Below are 22,059 nucleotides of genomic sequence, written 5' to 3' on the forward strand. Positions count from 1 at the left end.
TTTATCAAGATCAACTCTATACAAATAAATGTGAAACCTTGCAATAACGTCATAAAAATATTATTTACTAAATTTGACTGAAGAAGAAATAGATAACTTCAATAGTTATTTAAATAGTTGTTTAACTATTAAATTTGAAGCAGTAGATTAAAATTGTTCAAAAATTAAGAGCTTCTGGCTTAGATGGGGTTTTTTTCTTTCTTTTAATTTTTACTTTATATTGGAGTATAGTTGATTAACAATGTTGTGTTAGTTTCAGGTGTACAGCAAAGTGATTCAGTTATACATATACGTGTATCTATTCTTTTTCAAATTTTTTTCCCATTTAGGTTATTATAGAATATTGAGCAGAATTCCCTGTGCTATACAGTAGGTCCTTGTTATCTATTTTAAATATAGCAGTGTATACATGTCAATCCTGGTTTTAGAAGTCACTTTACCAAACTTTCAAGGAACACATCATTCCAAACATATGCAAACACTTCTTGAGAACAGAAAACAAAGAGAGAATTCTCTGAAATGTATTCTCTATGAACAGAACAACTTCCTAACTAAAATAGGACAGCAGAAATAAGAACTATGGGCAAATATCACTCAGAAACATAGATACAAAATTCTAAACTAAATATTAGCCAAATAATCCAGCAGATTATTAAAAAAAAGAAAAAAATGAGTAAATTAGCTTTATTTCAGGAATGCACTGGGTTTTAACAATAAATAATTTGTAACTGCAATTTACCATGTTAGTAAATTAAAGGAGAAAGCTTTCTGTAGATGCAGAAAAGGCATTTGATACTAACACCTATTCTTGAGTATAATTCTTAAAAAACTAGGAACATAAGATAACTTCCTTAAGGTAATTAAAATTAAGCAAATATTCTTCTTAGTGGGGGAAATGTTAAACTAAATCTCCTATAAATGGGAATTACATAAAAATGTCTATTAACATTGCTTCTATTAAATATTGTGGGACCTAGCCATTTCAATTAAATAAAAATTAAAAAATAAAATAAAATCATATGGATTATAAAAAGAAAACTCACATTATTCCAGATGATATGAAATTCTCACCAAATTTACATACAAGTTGTTTAACTAATAAGATTGTAGCAAGGTGCCTGGCTATAAAACTTCAATTGCATTTCTGCACACCAGCAGCAATTTTTATAGAAAGTACATTACAATAGCAACATAATCTGTAGAGTATTGGGGAATAAATCTAAAATATTGTTCAATACAGGCAAAACAATTTTAAAACTTGATAGAAAGATTTTAAAACGCTCAAATAAATGGAGAGTTCACGTTCATGGATAAGAGAGACTATCATAGAGAGGTTGCTTTTCCACCGAATGATATGTAGACTCCATGCAATTCTAATAAAAATTCTAGCATGTCTTTTTGTAGAAATCGACAAAACTGATTCTAAAATTGGTATAGCAAAGAAGAAAAAGGGAGGGCATGAATGAGCATGACATTTTTGATGAAACTAAGCCAGGGTTACATGCCTTGACAGATATAAAAAAAGCACTCTAAAGTATAGTTATTAGGGTAAGTGATATTGCTGCAGAATGAGAAAACGACCAATGTATCATAACGGAGAAACTTAGAAACAGACCTACACAATATGAACCTGTAACGTGACAGAAGTGGCATTGCAGATCATTAGGAAAAGTATGTCTTATTCATTAAATTGTGCTGGGCAATCTATATTAGAAGGAAAAAAGAAGGAAAAAGGAACTGGATCCCTACCTCAAACCATTTATAAAAATTAAGTCCAAAAGTTCTAAGGATGTAAATGTGATGGGAAAAACATTTTACATTTTAGAAGAAAAATATGGAATAATATCTTTCTTACCTTTGGTAAGGAAAATATTTCATAAATGAAATGAAAGACCTTACAATAAAAGGAAACTTACTAACTTTGATTACTTTCATTTTAAGAATTCTTTCTTTCCAAAGACCCTATTAAGATTGCAAAAAGACAAGCCACAAACTGGGAGAGCTGCCATGTTTACAACTAGCAAAGGATTATTATCCAAAATACATGAAGAAATCCTAGAAAACAATAAAAAGAACAACCCAATAGAAAAGTCAACCTGTATAAGAAAAGATGCTCCAGTTCATTAGTAATAAGGAAAATGTGAATTAAGACCACAATGTGATAACGTTTTACACATAATAGATTGGCAAAAATTAAGAAATCTGACATTTCTAAGAACTGGAGATGACGCAGAGCAATATGAACTTTTACATTTCTAGAATCAGTGTAAGCTGATAAATCATTTTGGAAAATAATTTTATCAATTTCTACATTTTTATATCCAATGACCCAGCAATTTTACTCCTAAAAATCTTATATATGTGATCAAGAAAATGTCCTGCAATGTTTAAGGAAAAAGTGTTCAAAAAAAAATCCAAACTTTCATCTTTAGAAAAAGATGTAAATAAATTGTATGTTGAAATAAGTCATGTATATTAGTGAAAATGAATGAACATTATGTACAAATGTACATGAACATAATATACAAGTGAACATTATGAAAAAATGTAATGCCACAGTGTGATAAACCTTAGAAACATAATGCAGTCCCAGAAGACTCCATACAGTATAATAATATTTGTAGAAAGCTCAAAGACATACAAAACTAAACAATGTATTATTTATGCACTCATACAGATGTGATAACACATTCTTTAAGCAAGGATATGACCAACACAAGGATAGTAAATACCTCTGTGAAAGAGGTAGGGGCTTGAATAGGAAGAAACAGCTAAATCTGAGTTAATGTTACCATCGAGACAGAAAACAGTTCATATGATATTGCTCATGGTATCTCAGAATTTATATTAATACAGTATATCTTAAACTAATGTTTCTCAAAGTATGTACTGTAGAGCTAGTCTTAATAGATGGATTTTTTTTAATCACCATAGAGTTGCATGGTCAAATCAGTTTGGAAAATGTAGCATATATTTTCCATCTCTGGAGTTTAACAAAGCACATGGGCATAATTAAATGCTTGGGGGAAACCTGCAGCAAAGTAACCTACTTAATTTTATTTAACCTAGTGCTTTCTAAATTTATATGACCCTGGTGGCAGCCATGAGAGTGCATTACTTAGATCTCCCTTCAAGAGAGAACCTGCTGAAAGGAAGGTCTTCAGCTGCTGTGGGATCTACCATCCCTCCTGAGCCCCTGGTAGTAGAGCCAGGCCTTTCCTGATGAATGCAGAACTTGTTTGGGGCTCCCATATACCTGGCCAAGAGACTTTCAGAATTGCACTGCCATCCGAGGCATTTTCAACCCAATTCTATTTCTTCATCTCTCTTTTCACAGGAATCAGACTTTCACTGTGGTCTGAAAGCTCTCCTTGTCTAATCTGATCCCTTTCCTTGCACAGATTTTACCTGCACAGGTATTTCCCTCCATAAATACTTTCAACATCATTTTGGAATCTGCTCCCCAGAAGACTCAAACTTACACAATCATAAAACTTTTTTTTTCTTTAACCATAACAACCATAACAACAATATTCCTTGGAAATAACATTCCATGGAAAACTCTTTGGGAAGTGCTGTTTTAAGCCAAACTCCTGCTACCAAGCGAGGAATTATTTTAGCTCACTCATACTTTTATAGTAGGAAAACATTATTTTTAAATGAGGTATATATCTTTTTTTCCTCTTTATCCTTTGTTCTTTACTTTCGGAATGAGGGGTGTGGAAAAATAATCCTCAGTGCCAGTGTAAATCAATCCAACATTTTTATTAAGTAACTCTGCCATTCTGATGTGTAGTTTTGTTTATTTCACTGAAGCATGAATTTGAGGCAAGAGCTCTAAGGAAGAAAAAAAAGTAAATATGTTCTGTCCTATTTCTATTAATTTTTAAATACTGCATAGTTTTATATCTAAATCAAATTGAATAATTCATTATAAAATTCTTATTTAAAAGATGAAAAATAAAAAAGTAGATATAGTTTATTGGGCATCATAAAATATCCTATGCCTCAAATAATCTGTACCCAGAAGCATTTTTGACAGCCTCATTCCTTTTAAATTTAAAGAAAATTTTAAATGATTTAATGAGTGAGGCAACTATAGGAAAAAATAATTACAATAAACTAATAAAACCAAAGTCTGTCTGACTTTGAAACAGATACCTAGAGGTGTCCTCATGGGAGTCAAATCACAATTTTTCCAAGGTGAGCAACTGAAATGTCAACATTTATAAAATATCTTGGGACATCACTCATTCATTCATTGAAATAGCGTTACCAAATTCTTAGATGGCAGGTACCTGTGCTAGGTATTGTAGATTTGTGTTAGAATAAGCCTCAAATTCTGGAACTTGCAAAAAATAAAATAATTTAGAATTCATTTTCAAGTGCTTATCATGAATAGAACATATTTGGTTTCAAAATTATGATTTGGTTTTTATTCAGAGTAATTAAATAATTTTTTTGGATAGATGTATTCAAATCAAGACTAAATTCATTACTTTAATGAGATAAAGTTTAGATGAACCTCTCTTCATAAAGCATTCAGATTGGCTACTTTTGAAAATGCATTTATCTTAATGATTTCAAAATGTCCTTCCTCAGTACTCTTATAAGGGAGGCTGAGTTAACAGCCTAGTATTATGTACTCCTTACTGAGCTGTTAATAGCTTTACAGTCTTTCAAAGAATACACCTGCTGCTCATAGAAACATTTGTGTTGCTGCAGAATTTGGCTGTGTTTTAATATCATGTATTTGCAGTGACCTTGTAGAATCCACACTGATCTAATATTTTTAGGGGAAAATAAGTAAAAATAGACATCTTCCCATTTACTTGAGTATATCATTGGAAAATTAGAAAATTTCATTATTACGAATTCTAATATTTGAAAAGTTGTTTTCCTTTAATGTTTTTAACTTTCGTGGTGAACACTATTTGAGTTTGTTTAGGTGTTTATTCTTGAAATTTTGTCTCAATTTATATATGTTGAAAAAGACAGGTTTATGTTCCTATATGTGTGTATATTTTAATTAGAAACTAATGAATACTATTAGAAATGTCAACATTTCCACAGAATGATTGAAGAAGGAAGAATATTAGAATTAATTTAGATACTCCTTAAACCTTTAGTTATAGAAAATCTAAGTCTGTAATTAGAAAATATAAAGCTTTAGCAGGGGAAGTATTCTGCAGTTCTTCATGGTTGAATGCAGTGTAAATTAATTGTTTTTGGCTGTTTCAGTTAGCAAAGGCAAATTGCTCCCAGAACCTATATTTCATCCTTCTATATCACACAAGGACATTTAAAGAAGGCAATCAATGCAATTATTATTTCCACATGTCCCTTGATTCTTGTGATTTCATGGGGTAAATCACAGCAGGTAGACGGATGAAATCTTTCTAATTTAGTTATGCCGGAATGTGTATAGCTATTACAACTGCTGCTATCAACAACCCCTTGGTAATTTTCTTCCTATTTAGTGAATTATGCATCATAACATTTTTACCTTAATATATTTAACAGCTACATATTTTTAAAAGACCACCGTATAGTCCTTCTGAAGACTTAGTTCACTGGTTGGTTAGCACAGTGGCTAAGGTTTTTTATTGCTATTCATCTGTAACATGACAAATAGGTGGCGGTAGCTGACAGATGTATAGTGTCTCTTAGCTCCTGAAACATGTCACATTAAAGATTATTACAAATCACTATTTTTAATTCATTGTACCAGTGAGAGCTACATTAACAACTAGTCAACTGGTCATGCCCACAGATGCAAGTAACTAACTTGAGGCCCAAGTAGCTAACTCTAAAGGAGGATCTGTCATCTGAAGAAATTTCTAGACATTGGTGTTATTCTCACCCATAGATCCCAACTGCACCACTAATCACATAAGACATCAGACTCCTGGGCATTCAGCTGATTTTTCCTACTAACTTTATTGACATGGAATTAAAAGATGAAAGTTTCTGTAGTTCTGAGTGATTAATTTACTAAATAACCAATGCAATTCCCATCTACTAACTCAGAATATAATTCATTATTAAAGTATTATGTCTTACCCTAAGTGACAGATTTTTCCACCAACTGCATAGACATCTATTTAATAATACCAATAGCAACAATAACAATAACCATTCTATCTTGTATATGAAGAGGATGTTCCAGTTTACAATACGCTTTCATATGCATTCTCATTTGATGCAACACAACAATATTGTGAGATGGATGGAGCTGAGGTTTTTATGTTTATTTTTCATCTGAGTGTGCTCTGGCTCAGTAATATTATGACATGCTTACATCCATCTCTCTGTGAGTCACAGAAAGACAGCACTGTATCTCTAAATTCCAACTCAGTATTTTAATTAGTAAGGTCGTCAGTTTACCAGTAAATATAGAATATCCTGTTGAAATTATAACAGAATTAGTGATCTCAGAATAAAGCCTTGAGAAGCTCTTAGTTTTTTTGATCTGTAACATAGATATCCTCCTAAACTCACTATGATAGAAAAATTGAAATGAAAGTTCAAATAAAGGAAATTAGTTTGGCTCACTCTTTCTAGTTTGCCTTCATAGATGAGTTTAGATACTTATTTTTGGTGACAAAAGAAATAACAGTTTTATTCTTCCTAATGAGCCTCTTGCCTTATTACCTTGTAAAAAGAGGAGGTGATTTGATGAGTACTCAAAATCCCATGAAATAGCAACAAAATACAAGCTATTTACACCTTTGTTAGACTAAGTATTGTGAATGTCAGAGTCTCATACTGTGATTAGGATTGTGAATTATTTGTAATATATAGAATCTAGATTAACTTTTTTCTTTACCTCTGTGTTTGTCAATATATTAATAAAAAGGGGATATAAACTCTAACATAATATATAAAGTTCTTAATGATATGTGTCTGTAGTACAATACTTAATATTGGAAGCTACATAGTGTAATAAATAACAGCACAGAATCCAGAGCTAGACTCCCTGGATTCAAATCCCAGCTCTATCACTAATTTATTGAATGACCTTGGACAACTTACTTGATCTTTCTGTATCTCAGTCTTGTCATTTGTAAGACCTACTTCACAGAGGAGCTTTGAGGATTTTCTGGGTATTGGGAGTGCTTATAGAGCCTGCAAAATAATACTATGAAAGTGTTAACATTAAAAGAAATTTAACTATATTATGTTCTGTTTATACTTTCAATTGATCTGACTAATTTAACCTGTTGTTTCAGGCCTAAAATTTATCTGACTCTTCCAAAGAATCAGATAATTGAAACGTTTCAGTTGATTAAGTTTCATGTGTTAAGACAGAATCTTCAAAATACCATCACCCAATCTAGTGACAAAAAATAGAATCAATCCATATTAGAGGTCTATGAAATGCAGGTTAGTGGTCAGTGTGCTTGTTCCAGTTACCTATTACTGCATCACTACCCCCAAAAGGTAGTGGCTTAAAAATTACAATTAATAAGTATTACATCTCATGAATCTCTGGGTCAGGTAATTTGAACAGGACACATTAGGAGCAGCTCATCTCTGCTCCACAATTTCTGGGACCTCAGCTGGGATGATAGAAAATAGGCTAGGGGCTGGAACACCTGAGGAATGGCCATGCTTAGGAGCTCATCGTCATCCCCTCTCCCTCCCCCTCCCTCTCTTCTCTCCCACATCACCTCCTCTCTCTTCAAGGCTCCTCCAAGTGACTATCTTGGTCTTCTACATAGCTTAACAGTCTCAGGCTAGCCATACAATTCAGAGCTCCAAGCAAAAAGTGGAAATTGCCAGTTTTCTTAGAGACTGGGCAAGTAATTGACAGTGCCTCACTTCTACACTACTTTATTGGTCAAATCAGTTACAGGCTAGACCAGATTCAAGGGGTGGGGGGCAAAGATCTGACTTTTCAATGAGAGGAGTGTAATAGAATTTGCCACCATCTTTAATTTGCTGTACTACTTGATTTTAGACCTACATAATATTACATTACATGCTTTGTTTCTAGTCTGTACTAATTTTTAAAATAAGTATATTTTAGTACTAGGCCAAAGCAAATTTATTAATTTTGAATGTGTATGAAATTCTAAAAATTTAAAACTATTTCAATAATTGTATCTGGAGATATTGTAGGGTAAAAGAATAGTTAATTTAAAAAAGTAAAGCAAAAAAAGAAAAGAAAAGAAAACTTCCACAAAGAAGTTTTTCAGTTCTTTGAATCTGGACTGTACATTGGGTTGTGCCAATGTGGTCATTACAAATAAAATAGAATTATACAGATCAGATTACCCAAACTTGAAAATAAGAAGATTTCTGCATGTGTAAGGAAAAAGCATCCATTACTAGTGCCACTACCCACCCACCCCCACAAGAACAAACTGCATGAATACTTAAAATGGGCAACATTTGTGACTGTGACCAAAGAACTTCTTCACTGTGGTCCAGATTATATTTTATCTTACCCTAAATTTAACTTATTACTTCATCATAATTTTCTTTTTCTAATTTGATTTCAAAACTAGTTTATATATGGAGTAAATAAATAATATGCATCCATTGTTTGATAATGATGCTGATTAAAATAATATTTCTGGAAAATGAACTTGCTTTGCTTTGAATTCCTTTTCTTGCCTTTAATGCTATCTGTAGTCATCTACACACTTATAAGTTTCTTTGACTTCAAACAGCAGCATTGGAACTAGAAGAACCGTGTGTGTGTGTGTGTGTGTGTGTGTGTGTGTGTGTGTGTGTGTGTTTATGTGATCTGTGGGAAGCTGTCAATTACTGCAATGTTTATTAATATTATATTACTTATTTTCTGTCAGTGATGAGATATTACTCAGTTTCCAGTCACAGTATCTTGATAAACCTATTTATTGTATTTTATTATAAATCTTGAGGCATTCATTTGATGCACATCTTAATATTACTAGTCCTCGGAGGACATTTAAAGGCAATGACTGCCTTAGATCATTAACTGAAAATACTGAGTTATTTAGAGCATAATGGGATGCTTTTCAAGTCAAGATGATATCACTTACAAAGAAGGTTTAAAATCTCTCTTTTGAGGAGGTGGGACTGCATTCCTTGAAACATAAATTATGCTTTGTAGCTTTGTACATCAATCTTTTTTTTTTAACATCCTTATTGGAGTATAATTGCTTTACAATGGTGTGTTAGTTTCTGCTTTATAACAAAGTGAATCAGTTATACATATACATATGTCCACATATCTCTTCCCTCTTGTGTCTCCCTCCCTCCCATCTTCCCTATCCCACCCCTCTAGGTAGTCACAAAGCACCGAGCTGATCTCCCTGTGCTATGCAGCTGCTTCCCACTAGCTATCTATTTTATGTTTGGTAGTGTATACATGTCTATGCCACTCTCTCACTTTATCCCATGTTACCCTGCCCCCTCCCCATATCCTCAAGTCCATTCTCTAGTAGGTCTGTGTCTTTATTCCCATCTTGCCCCTAGGTACATCAATCTTAACAGATATCTTTGTTTCAATTTTGAACAAAACAAATATATCTGTCATCAGATCACAATTAAGACCCATCAACAAATATAACAAAAAAATTAAAGTTTCACCGTGGCAACAACATACATTTAAATGGGAAAGATAAAAATGAAAAATAAATCTTCAGAAAGTGTTTTCTTCCTATTCTAAATGAGACTAAGGCATTCTCATGCTTGTACATTTAAATGAATTTCTGCCCCTTTTCAATGCAAGAAGCAGCTCTTGTATCACCATGTTTTGCAGCTGATTTGGACAAATGTAAGGCTTTTCATGATACTCAGAGAAGATAACTGTTTTTCCATGGAGACTTCTACAAAGCGGTTTTTTTTTTTTCATATTCTAAGGCAATTTCACTCTAGTGAAATTATGCCTTCTTTATTATTCTTATCTATAAATCTTACCTTCCTTATTATTCACTTTAAATCCGTCAGAATATCTAGCAATGAAGAAACAGTTTTGGAGGCCGGTCACCTGCATTTACTGTCTAGTTATTTCATTTTCAAAGACTTGTTCTCTACTATTCTTCATATTTCTTACCTATCATATAATTCAGTTAGTACTATTGTGAAAAAAATTAACTGCTCTATATTTTTCTTTTCTAAAAAACATGTTATAACTCCCAGCTTTATTTTTTTTAATCCACATTCCACAATTAAGGAAGAATTAATCAAAGTACCATGCATGTGTTGCCTTTCTAGTTTTATGCCACTGCATTCAGCCATGTTCTTCCAATGGTTTAACTTTGAAAACATTCAGTTTGACGTTTGGAATACCATTTATATTTGAAGACGTCAACATATGTGTAGTAATGTTTCCAAAGATGTTTAGTGTGGTTTTTTCCTCTCAGTGGCATTTATTGATAACTTATCCTAATTTTATGATAAAATTTGTTTTTTAACTAGCTTTTATATAGCTATTTTAGTACTTGACCTAAACTACTGACATCAGCAGTAATTTGTAAACTTTTCTAAAAAATGTCTAAGTGTAATCCTCAAATATTCTTATAGTGATTATAATTTCCTTTTCATTTCTCCCTTTTTAGATAAATAATTTTATTCATCCTCAATACTTCAGTAAATAGGAATTTTTTAAATGTTTTGTTCTACATATATTCCCTTCTTTTTCTATCTGTATGTTATTATTCTTATCACCAAATTTACACATGGTTTTAAAATTCTTATAAATTACCCAAAACCTTAAGAATGAATGATAAATTTAAAGTTGTTGTTTGTCTATGACATACTTTTAAGAAAATCATTAAGGAATTTTGGGATGGAGTCACTTTCTTCAGAGACAGGTATCAAGCTTTAAACATTTAATTTCTACTTGAACACCATTATAAATATTTATAGAGTAATAGAGCATGGAAGAAAAATCTATATCCCATCTGCAATAAGGTAGGTTACACGAAGACAGATGGGAAAGTTAAAACTGAATAAATATTAAAATATATATGTATTAAAAGATATTTCAGCACAAATCTTAGGTTTTTCAAGCATATTGTTTTGCAAAGTATTTTTTGACAAGTAGAATCTTGGCTGTTCTCCACAATGTTCTGAAGAAAACAAGCCAGCTATACTGACATAATATTATTGCATTTTGATTATGGAAGTACCATAAGCCAGCAAAACAATTTTTCTCATCTCTCATTTGAATTTCATTCATTTATGCACACTAATTTTAAATTGCTATAACAATATGTATAATTTAAAAGCTAAACATATAGAGCAATTAATTCATTAATTTATTTATTCAGTATACTTGGCTAATGTATCATGTATCATGTATCATTGTAATCATGAGAGGTTACAATATGCTAGGAACACTGCATTAAGCAGTGAGAATATAGAGGTTAATGGGCAAGCAAAACACTTATAAAATTTTTAGAAAGACCTCTCACAGCATCTGCAGAATTACCTCAAGGCATAGGTCTATCATTTCCCTAAATTAAATGCACCACCTATTGATAATAACTCCTAAAAGAAAGAAATAATGCTCAACACATTTGTTGTAGCCTGTAAAAGGGTTTTACGTGTTATTTGGCTTTTTATCTTACAACAAGCCTGACCTTTTGAGATTGTATAATCTTCGCAGTTTTCATAGACAAACTGACTACCACTAGGACTCCATTGGTCTCATTCTAGCACCAGTATTTTGTAAAGGTCACACTGGAATAATCTAGCCACTTTCCCTAAAAGTAAATTTAACCACAATTTCAAGCAGTTAATTATCTACATGTAACTAATCTGTTCTCTGAAAATCAATTATGAATGCTTAATTCTAGAGCAATATACGCTCCCATCAGGTGTACTTTGCTGCCATCTCCTACTATTGCTCAACATTTAATGTTCAAGGAGTGCATTTAATTTCATTTTAGGTGAAACAAGATACACATGGGAAGGAATATAAAAAAAAAAAATCATGAATGCATTTAAAAGTGATTTAGGGTTGTCTCCTGTTTCGGATTACTGGGGATAATCAAAAGTTGATTATAGTAAATTATAGCTGTGGTATACTAAATGATTCTTCTCCAAAAGTGCAGTCAGAAAGTAGTTGTGTACTTAGAATATTTACTTCTACATTTTTCTTACTTATGCTTAATTTGTAATTTTGTCATAGCAGTAGCCAATTTTTACTTTAAAAAAAATTCAGAACATCTTACCCACTAACTTAGAGCACCCTACCAACCAGCTTGTTAACCACTTCTCTCCCCAAATTAGAAACTCTCTCTTGTGTACTTAAATGATTGTGAGAAAAGAAAGTAACTCTTTTGGTTACCAGCAACAAAAGCCAACTCTGATGATTATTTAAGGATGTCAAAATGTAGAATCCAAGGCGGAGCATAATGTTCTAGACTCAGGAAGGCAACAGTCAGAAAAGCTGAGGTTATTCAACGTAATTCTCTTTCTGTATTTTTCATGATGGATTCAGTGTCATTGGAGAAGAAATCCATAATTATTTTCACTTCCTTTTATCTCCAGGGCAATCAGCTTTGTTGGGAGCCAGCCCCATTTTCCCCTGATTGTGGGGCTAATTTAGATCTGGTCACAGGAGAATCAGTGTGAGCTGGAAGCCATCCCAATTTGTGCTCCTACATTGGAGCAAGAGCTCTAGTAGTCCAGTTCCCAATATGTGACCAGAGCTGCACCAGGTGTTAAATGATGGCTAGGTATTCCTTTGTGAATATCAATCAGTAGATATGTATTAAACACTAACTATGCATCCAACATTCCTTTGCTTTTTTGTTTTGTTTTGTTTTTTGAAGCAACTATATATCACATTTTTGAGGAAATTGCTGTCTACTTAGGGATATATATTGATACGCATTGAAATAACTAGAGGAAGGAGTCAGGTAGTATAAAATTATTCCTTCATTCTTTGACTCATTCCTTGAAAATCATGCAACAAAATTAAAAAAATTTTTAAAAATCCCCCCATCTCACCCCGATATCTATTTATTTGAAAGTTTAGAATATTATCTTAAATAACACATATTAAAGGGTAAAAGACTTAAATTATAAACTATTCTAAAATGAAAGACATTGAGATACATATATATCCAAACCTTAAAAAAGTGAGGAAGAAGGAATGAGTAAGTGTAAAATCAAAAATTAATGAAACTGAATCAAGAAAAGTATATTTGATTTAAAAAATCAAAATCCAGTGTTTTTGAAGACTGATAAACAAGCTTGACTAGAAGGAGGAAAATGTTATTTATGGAAGAGATTTTCAATAATAGGACAAGCCTAATTGTAAATTTACATCAATAAATGTACTATATAAATGTAATGGATAATTTTCTGTTGATTACCAAAACTGAGTAAGAAGAATATCTGAATATAGGATAAACTAATTTTAAAAGATGGTCAAATATCTGTCCCTGAAATGGTCTTTCAATTAAGGTTTCAATGAACAGATAATTACCATGTTATATCAATTATTGCAGAACATTAAAAAATGAAAATTTTCATAATACATTCTCTTAAATATAGCTTAACCCAAATAGTATAACTAGATATTGATAATAAAACAAGAAAACTCTAGGCCAAGATCATTTATAAAGAGAGGTATAAAAATTCTATTTGAAATATTATCAAACTGAAGCCAAAATTGCAATAAAAATTTTAGAACTATATTATAACCAAGTATTAACAAGTAGAGTTTATCTTAGGAATGCAAAGATAGTTCTTCACAAGTATATACTACATTAAGGTGAACAACATAGAATCACCTTGGCAAATACAGATAAATTGTTTTATAACATTCAAAATCCATTTCACATTTTAAAAACAAAATACAAACAAAATTACAGTGTAAGAAAAAGGAAGAAAAGTTCTCACCTAGATATCTACTAAAAACCTAAATCAGACATAATTATATTTAACAGTTCCACATTAACAGCTAATCCATTCAAGAACAAAGAAAAATAAGATTCCTACTTTTACTGCTACTATGTAGTATTCTACAAAAGATCTTTGAATTACAGTTATGAAAACAAGGGATTTTCTTTTTTATACAGCAAACTGTTATTGATTTACTCATACAGGTCTTGCATATTTCTTGTCATATACTTAAGTATTATAAGGTTTCTGTTGCTATGGTATATGGAATATTTTAAAATATAATTTTACTGGTCATTGCTAGTGTATGGGAAAGCAACTGATAATTGTATGTTGGCCAACTAACTGACTTATTAGTTCTAATTCTTTTCAGTTAATCCTCTACGAATTTCTAGGTAGGCAGTCATAATTAACAGAGAGAAAATGATGGTTTATTATAGCTCAATCATTAGGAGAGACATTTTCCACATATTAAAATAAACTATTGTTTTTAAATTTCAGTAAGATAATTAGGAAGAACCTGTGTACCTTATGGTTTGCCTGGAGTAGAATAAGATTCTCTCTCTAAAAAGCTCTAAAAAATGGTATAGATTAACACTTCTTCGGGATGAATCAAAGCAACTGATACAAGAATGAAAATAGATGACTTTTTAGGACTATAAGCTCTTATATAAGTATGCCTATTTTACGGACATGCTATAACTTCAGTTCCTGGGCTCACACAGCTCATTCTGATGCTCTATTTTGCAAATCCTACAACTGGAGTGCACTAGACGTTCATGACTCTCTCAGAGATTGACTCATTCTAATTAAATTCAAAAGCAAACTGAGGAACAAAGCACAATGCCCATATATTGATTTTAGGGAAGCCTGTCCTTTCCAGGAACAAATATATTTATTTCTACTTCTATTGCACTTGGGAATTCACATTAGTAATTAGGAGATTGCAGCATCAAAGTAAAAATGTGAAAAATATTAAGGAATCTTTCAGCCAGGGTATGTTAAGTACCTGCGCCCAGGTAGGGCTCATTATTGTAATGACCTATAAAATAAAATACACCAAATTCATTGTCTCTCTTCTTTGGAAAGCAATTGTTAAATTCTGGCAGGATCTAGTACACAAGCTTTCCTTTTCCTAGGGTCATGTGAAATAACTTCGTTTCATTCAAGTAAAATATTTTCAGGTTTGCTAATACCATTGTTTAGGCAACAGAATTCTTCGATAACCTTTCAAGCTTCATGTTTCTAGGCTGTGCAATTCTTGCTTTATCAGGGAAAATATCTTTCTGCAGATAATGAATCATGTTCTAAATGTGGTTGTAATTTGTTTAGTTTTGAGACGATTATTATGGAGACATCTCAACTGTCTTCTGTCATGAATTGTTTGATGAATGTGTGTTTGTGTGTGTGTGTGTGTGTGTGTGTGTGTGTGTGTGTGTTTGTATGTGTGACAGAGAGGCAGGGTAAGAAAGACAGACACAAAAATGAAAAGAGAAAAGAGACAAAAAATGACTTAGATGACCCCTAGCAGAGCTACTAATATCCACTTTTTTCTTTTCTTAGGACTCTATAGCTTCAGTCTCCTAGCCAGTAGAACAAGAGCTTTACCATTGGCTTAATTAGGACATTGCTAATTAAAAAATAATGATTGTGGTAGTAGAGTGCTAATTTTTAATAGCACTTTTACCTATTCCTGATGACTTAAACTTGGCATGACTTGAAAGGATAAAGGAAAATCCAACAATGCTTTTAGTCTGTCCTCTTAGTACTGTTCTGTGAATAAAGCCATGTAGAGTACCATCATACATCAAAAATTCTAGAAGAATCTCCTGGACCTTATCAAAAAAATTCTATTCTGAAGCCCCAAACATGAATATTTTATGTTCCTTGGAAGACTGGGTGAATTATAAGCCCCTTGGAATTTCCTGGAATCTGTCTATATGACATAATATCAAAATAGAAAAAAAATAAAGGCAGAATGATTGGATGTGTTAACCTTAGTAGAAAATAACTTTATCTTTGAAATTTTCAATGTTGAAAATTGTTTCTACCACTGAGGAACTATTTATATAAAAGTATTCTAATGCCATCAAATCATTACTATCTGGTTCACAGTCTGTCTTAAATTTAAAGTTATTTCTAGTGATCAGATAATCAAGAACATAAAGTGTGAAAAAAATAACCTTGGCTCAAAGTCTAATTTATAAGCATTTTTGCCCTGCACATATCTGCCTAAATTGGATAGTGAAAAAGCACAACTTTAACAGAAGCCACTGACTAGTTATGTGACGTGCTTTGGTAAGTTACTTATTCTTTCTGCACCAATTTCATCATAGGCTAAGTGAGACTAAAAATGTTACCAGTTCTTATTGCTTCACAAGATTATTATGAGCACCACATAAAGAATGTGTGTGAAAACACCTTGCAAATTGTAAAGCACTGCATAAATCATGGTTGTTATCTTATGATTGCTGATATATATTTAGATCTATATATCTGTACAAAAAAACTCTACAACATAATTTTTAATCACATATGTAATCCAATTAGTTTAAAATTTAAAAAAAAACAACAATGTGGTAACATCTTACAGAAAACCCCCTAGACCCAAAGACTTTAAGAGAAAGCAAACCAGCTAAAAGATGACCACTTTGTGGGCCTATTGAATCTACTTCCATAAGTGGGACGGTAAACTCAAGAGAGTAAGATGAGGCGTGATGAGAATCAGTCACAGCAGAAGAGAGCAGACTTGTATTTCTAACATACAAAAATTATAGAATATAATTGCTTAGGTAGAACTTTGGTGATTATGTAAGCCAGATCTACTGTAGAGCCCTAAAACCATACCCATGGAGAGCATTCAGTGAATGTCAGTGCAGTGAATGAATTTTCTGTATGAGCAAATCAAAGTCTTGAAGGTGACTTACCAAGGTACATAATAGAAGCAGAACCAAAATCGAGCCAAGACAGGAGAATTCTAATCCAGAATTCTTTACATGCTGCCTTCTGTTGATAACAGACCATGTTACATCTGGTTGCAGAAAGATGCAGCCATAGTGACTGGACACCTGAGCCTATTTCTTTTAACTAAGTTAGTTTTCAGACTGAATGCTAAGAGGGTCCAGACTCTAGTAAGAACATCCCTGTTAGTGACCATGAAGAGTTGACATCTATAGAGATAAAACATAGAGTCAGTATTTTAAGCAAATGAAAGGTTCAATGTAACAATAAGATTAGACTCCCAGGAAAACCTAGATCCTCAGCAGCTGGGACGGGGCAATTCCTGAGACTAAGCTGCAGGCTCTGCCCTTGAGAAGAGAACCTTAAATAAAAGTCTACATCTCTAGAGAGTAATACATGCATATTGTTTGACAGTGAATGCTCTGTGTTCACACTATTTAGTTCTGAGCTATGTTTTTAGTATATGTGAATGCAAATGTATAAAATAGAAATTGTATATATGTTTATTTTAGGAAATGATATACATAACAGTACATTAAAGTGCATTGCTACTAAATGATTTGTCCCACGATTGATATTATTATTTATGCTTATCCAAGGGGAAGTAGTGCAAAAACTGTTTCACGTTCAGCCAATGAGCATTAGCACAGAAGACTGCCAGTGCTCTCCTATCCACAGTCCAGTGTACTTTGCGACCCATGGGGTTATGCCTTTGGAGCTTCACTTTATGCCATTTATTTACTGCCTGACAACCTGTTTTGACCCTTAAAAGTATGAAATAATAATCCTGGATCTTCCACAAAGACTAAAAAAATAGTGTATTTATGGAAATTAGTAAATACTCAGAACTGGTTGATAATATATCATGAAAACTTATGAAGTGCAGTAGTGCAGTACTTAGAGTGAAATTTGTAGACTTAAATTGTATTTGAAAAGATGTACTGACAATTAGTGAGTTAAGCATGAAATGTAAGAAGTTAGAAGACAATATAATTAACACAAAAAAAGAAGAAAGAAAATAATTTGTAGTAAGAGCAGATATTAAATGAAATAGAAAACAAAGAAACAATAGAGAGATAAAGCCAAAAGTTGGTTCAAGCCTCTGGAAAGCTTGATCAAGAAAAAAAAGAAAGTACTAAAATGAATAATATTAAGAATGAGAAGATTTTATTATGGATTTGGCAAGGGTAAAAAACTTGTAAGATAGTTTTATGAACAATGGAATGTATTACCTAGGAAAGTTGAAGACATAGGTATTATAAAAATAGCAATTCCATATGGTACAAACTCTAGAGAAACTCTCACACATACCCTATTCAAGCATGTTCAGAATTGAGCCCCCATGGATGCATAAAGAGATCTCTATGGCTCTGCAGCAAAGCACTGTCTCTATCTGGTGACAGCTACTTTGAATTGGAGTTGATGCGTCAGCAGAAAGGCAATTAGCCAAAGTTCTGGGACAGTAGTGCCCTATGCTTTTCATGGATAAGTGCTAACTTGGTTTCCCAAGAGCTTGGAAACACCAGGAGGAGAGAGGGCTGATATGCGCTGGAAGGAGGAACTCGCATGACTGTTCTCTGAGCTCTCTTCCTTGGCATGCTCAGAGGAGGCAAGATGTGAGGCGAGGCAGCCGCCCCCGCACTGCTGTGTTGTAGGCTGAGGAACCATGTAAGCATACTTCCTACTTAATGATTTTTATTCCAGGGATATAGCTACAGATACACTTCTGTATAACAGCAGACATGCTAAAAGCTATTTGCAAAAGGAGTCCTTTGCTCCCTGTAACTTTACTGAGCAATAAATTACTATTTAGCTATGTTTTTGTGAAGCAGCAAAGACATAATGTGTAATTATTATGGGGCCATTCTAAGTAAATTTTTCAATCTGTATCTCCTCTCTTTAAGGATAAGACTAAATTCTTTTTTTCAGGATTTTAAAATTCTCTCAATCATAATTTCATACTGTGCAATGCTACTCAGAATACCCCATAACTCTTATGTTGCAGAAAATTCTGTGAGAGGTGGAATATTCTCCTCTTCTATGTAAGAATGAACAATCCAAAAGTTTTTACAAATTTCTACCAGAAACAGTATCATCTCTTCCAATAGAACACAAACTTTCTTTCTCCACAATATGGGTGTTAAACCCCCTAATTATAAAGGCCTTCATCTTAGAAAGCTTCTTCTTTAGGCCATTAGCAGATAATTACTGCCACCAATGATTTTATAGAATTTATTTTCTTGGATTTTATAACAGGCAGATATTTATTTACTTTCTAATCTGGAAACGACCTAGGGATAAATATAAGTTACAATTTATCTGTTTTGTCTTTTTTATTTAAAAAGTTGCTATTGTTAACTCATTTTTTCTTTGTACTTTGTGTTTAATAAACAGTTCTATTTGGGGTATAGATGACAAATTCAATTCCTCAGCTAGACAGAGAATAACCATGTAGCATATAAAGTTCTGACAAACAAGGCCATAAAGTTTTAAAATGATCTTTAAGGATTTTTTTCTCAAAAGTAGCTTAAAGAAAATGATTTTCATAGTTCTAAATCTTATAGCATCACCAGCCAATAAATGCAGTTTGATACATTCTGCATGTATGTAAGTTACTTCGTTTGCCTGGAAGGTCTCCTGAACAACAGATATTTTCAGGCAAAGGCTAAATGAAATCTTGATGGGAATATTATAGATTGAATTTAAGCATCAAATGAGTGACTTAATTAATGATCTTGAAAGTCACTTCCATCTCTGAGAATCTCTATCTTTAGATATTTTATAATGAGAATAGTGGAGAATTAACTCAAGGGCCTGGTAGCCTAATTTGACCTATGAATTTAGAAGAGTTGTTCATACAAAAATATTTTTTTCAGATACCGTACTAGAACACCATTATAAAGTTATTGAACAATAACACTATACAAAAACAGTATTGACTTTAATGTGTTCCCACTACCAGCATATTGTGGACAGTCTCTTAAAGGCACAAGTAAATTGTTCTGAGGTGGTGGACAAGACAGCCCACTTAAAAGACCCTGAATGACGAGGGCATTCAGTCAGTTGTGGTTCCTGTTAGTAGAAGAGGTAGTTTGGCAGTTAACCACGGGTGACTGGGAACCAAGCCTCCAGTCCTGCCTGATTTCTCAGGTGTGCTGTCTTTCATACTGTGCTGTGTCTTTGATGCTCCCTCACAAGCAGACTGTTTTAAAATCTACTTCACGGGGAGGGGGAAGAGTAAGCTGGGAAGAAGTGAGAGAGCGGCATGGACATATATACGCTACCAAATGTAAAATAGATAGCTAGTGGGAAGCAGCCGCATAGCACAGGGAGATCAGCTCCGTGCTTTGTGACCACCTAGAGGGGTGGGATAGGGAGGGTGGGAGGGAGACGCAAGAGGGAGGAGATATGGGAATATATGTATATGTATAGCTGATTCACTTTGTTATAAAGCAGAAACTAAGACACCATTGTAAAGTAATTATACTCCAATAAAGATGTTAAAAAATAAATAAATAAAAAATAAAAATAAAAACAGGAGAACCGGACAAAGGCCTCATGGTGCGACACAAGCCCAGGGTCTTCTGGCTGCATTAAATGAGGGCAAGAAGTCAACACAGTTGAAACACCTACTCGCAGAGGGTTCTTTGAAAAAAAGTATGTACTTTTTTTTTTTTTTTTTTGTATTTCAGAAAAAAATTATTGGAGTGTAGTTGATTTACAATGTGTGTTAGTTTCAGGTGTACAGCAAAGTGATTCCGTTATACATATATTCATTCTTTTCTAGATTTTTTTTCTCATAAAGGTTATCACAGAATATTGAGTAGAGTTCCCTGTGCTGTATAGTAGGTCCTTGTTAGTTATCTATCATATATAGTAGTGCATGTATGTTAATCCCAAACTCCTGATTTATCCCTCTCCCCCGCCCCACCTTTTCCCTTTGGTAACCATAAATTTGTTTTCGATTAAAAGAAAAAATCTAAAAAAAAAAAAAAAATCTACCTCACAATCATTATGTATCTCGTACATCTTTACAAAGTAAACTGTGGTATTTTGCAGAGGAGTCAACTCTCCCTCAAAGGAAAATTTTCATCGTTTTATGTCTTAAGTTGCTTCAACTTCAGTGTTACTACTGGGGAATCACTGAGTTTCAGAACAATGCAGTTGATTCGGGTTAAAAGATCGCAAACTTTAAAAAAACAATTAATTTATTTTTCCTTTCACCCACAGGTCTACCCACGGATAGCGCCGGCATTTTGGCACTACCTGCGGGTAGAAGTGAGTAGCGGGTACTTGAATTCTCCCACCCTTGCTCCTTGCTTGCTGCTGGCGCGGTCTGATCTGATGTGCCCATTTTATTCAAGATGCAGCTGCCATTCTGTGTAAACGTGCTCTCCACGCCACCACCATTCCTTAGAGTCGGGTCAGAAATCCAAATCATCAAAAATACAAGATCATCATCTTTCTTAATAAGTTTCCAAATCAAGACCATATCATATGCATTATAATTGATGAAAAACGAAGCACTAAGTTATGGAAAACCATGCTTGCACCAGTTCTTAATCAGTATTTTTGAGAGAGCAGAATTCCTCAGCTTGACTTTACAGTGTCTCAAGGTAAAGGAAAATAACCCTGCTTCACTCCCCTTCTCTTCTCTTCTGTCTCCAGGAGCACGAGCCGCAGCTCTCCTATTCCTCCACGAGGTCCAAGGCCCCCAGTGCCATCATCACAGGTCTCAAGCCAGCCACTAAGTACATTTTTCATATCCGAGTGAGGACTGCAACAGGGTACAGTGGATACAGTCAGAAGTTTGAGTTTGAAACAGGAGATGAAAGTAAGTTTCACACAAAGATGTAAAATAAGATGTTAATTTAGTGTGGTTCCAATCTGACCTGATAGTTGAAAATCTGATGTCCCAAATTTTGAATAGTCTCATCAAGCAGGATTCTGTTCATGTAAATACTCATACAGTCATTTCAGTTAATGTTTTGGTGCTATCGTTAAATATTTTCATGAAGTGCCTTGCTCTACCACAGTTGTAATGTGGCCTAAATCTGTCTCTTTATGCAGAATTCATCACTCAGGCCACAACACAGAGAGTCTCACTGGGTGGTGTTAGCCTAATTGTCCGCCAGTCTTGGCATCATAATGTGATACTAATGAATACTTGGAAGAGAGTAAAGCCATGAGCAAATGATTTTAGCAGTTAGTTCAAAATTGTGCAGCTTTGGCTTGTTATATTAGATC

At 33.3% G+C, this 22,059-nt stretch overlaps 1 protein-coding gene across 1 annotated transcript in view; it reads left to right on the forward strand.

The window, feature by feature from the left end:
- Positions 1-22,059, forward strand: part of EPHA6 (EPH receptor A6) — an 851,091-nt gene that overhangs the window by 529,024 nt on the left and 300,008 nt on the right. Inside the window, exons 7-8 of the mRNA XM_082392247.1 lie at positions 21,043-21,090; positions 21,481-21,646. Coding sequence (XP_082248373.1) covers positions 21,043-21,090; positions 21,481-21,646 — 214 coding nt within the window. The remainder of the gene's footprint in view (positions 1-21,042; positions 21,091-21,480; positions 21,647-22,059) is intronic.

This window comes from Balaenoptera borealis, assembly GCF_965194805.1.
Source record: "Balaenoptera borealis genome assembly, chromosome: 5".
Taxonomy (NCBI): domain Eukaryota; kingdom Metazoa; phylum Chordata; class Mammalia; order Artiodactyla; family Balaenopteridae; genus Balaenoptera; species Balaenoptera borealis.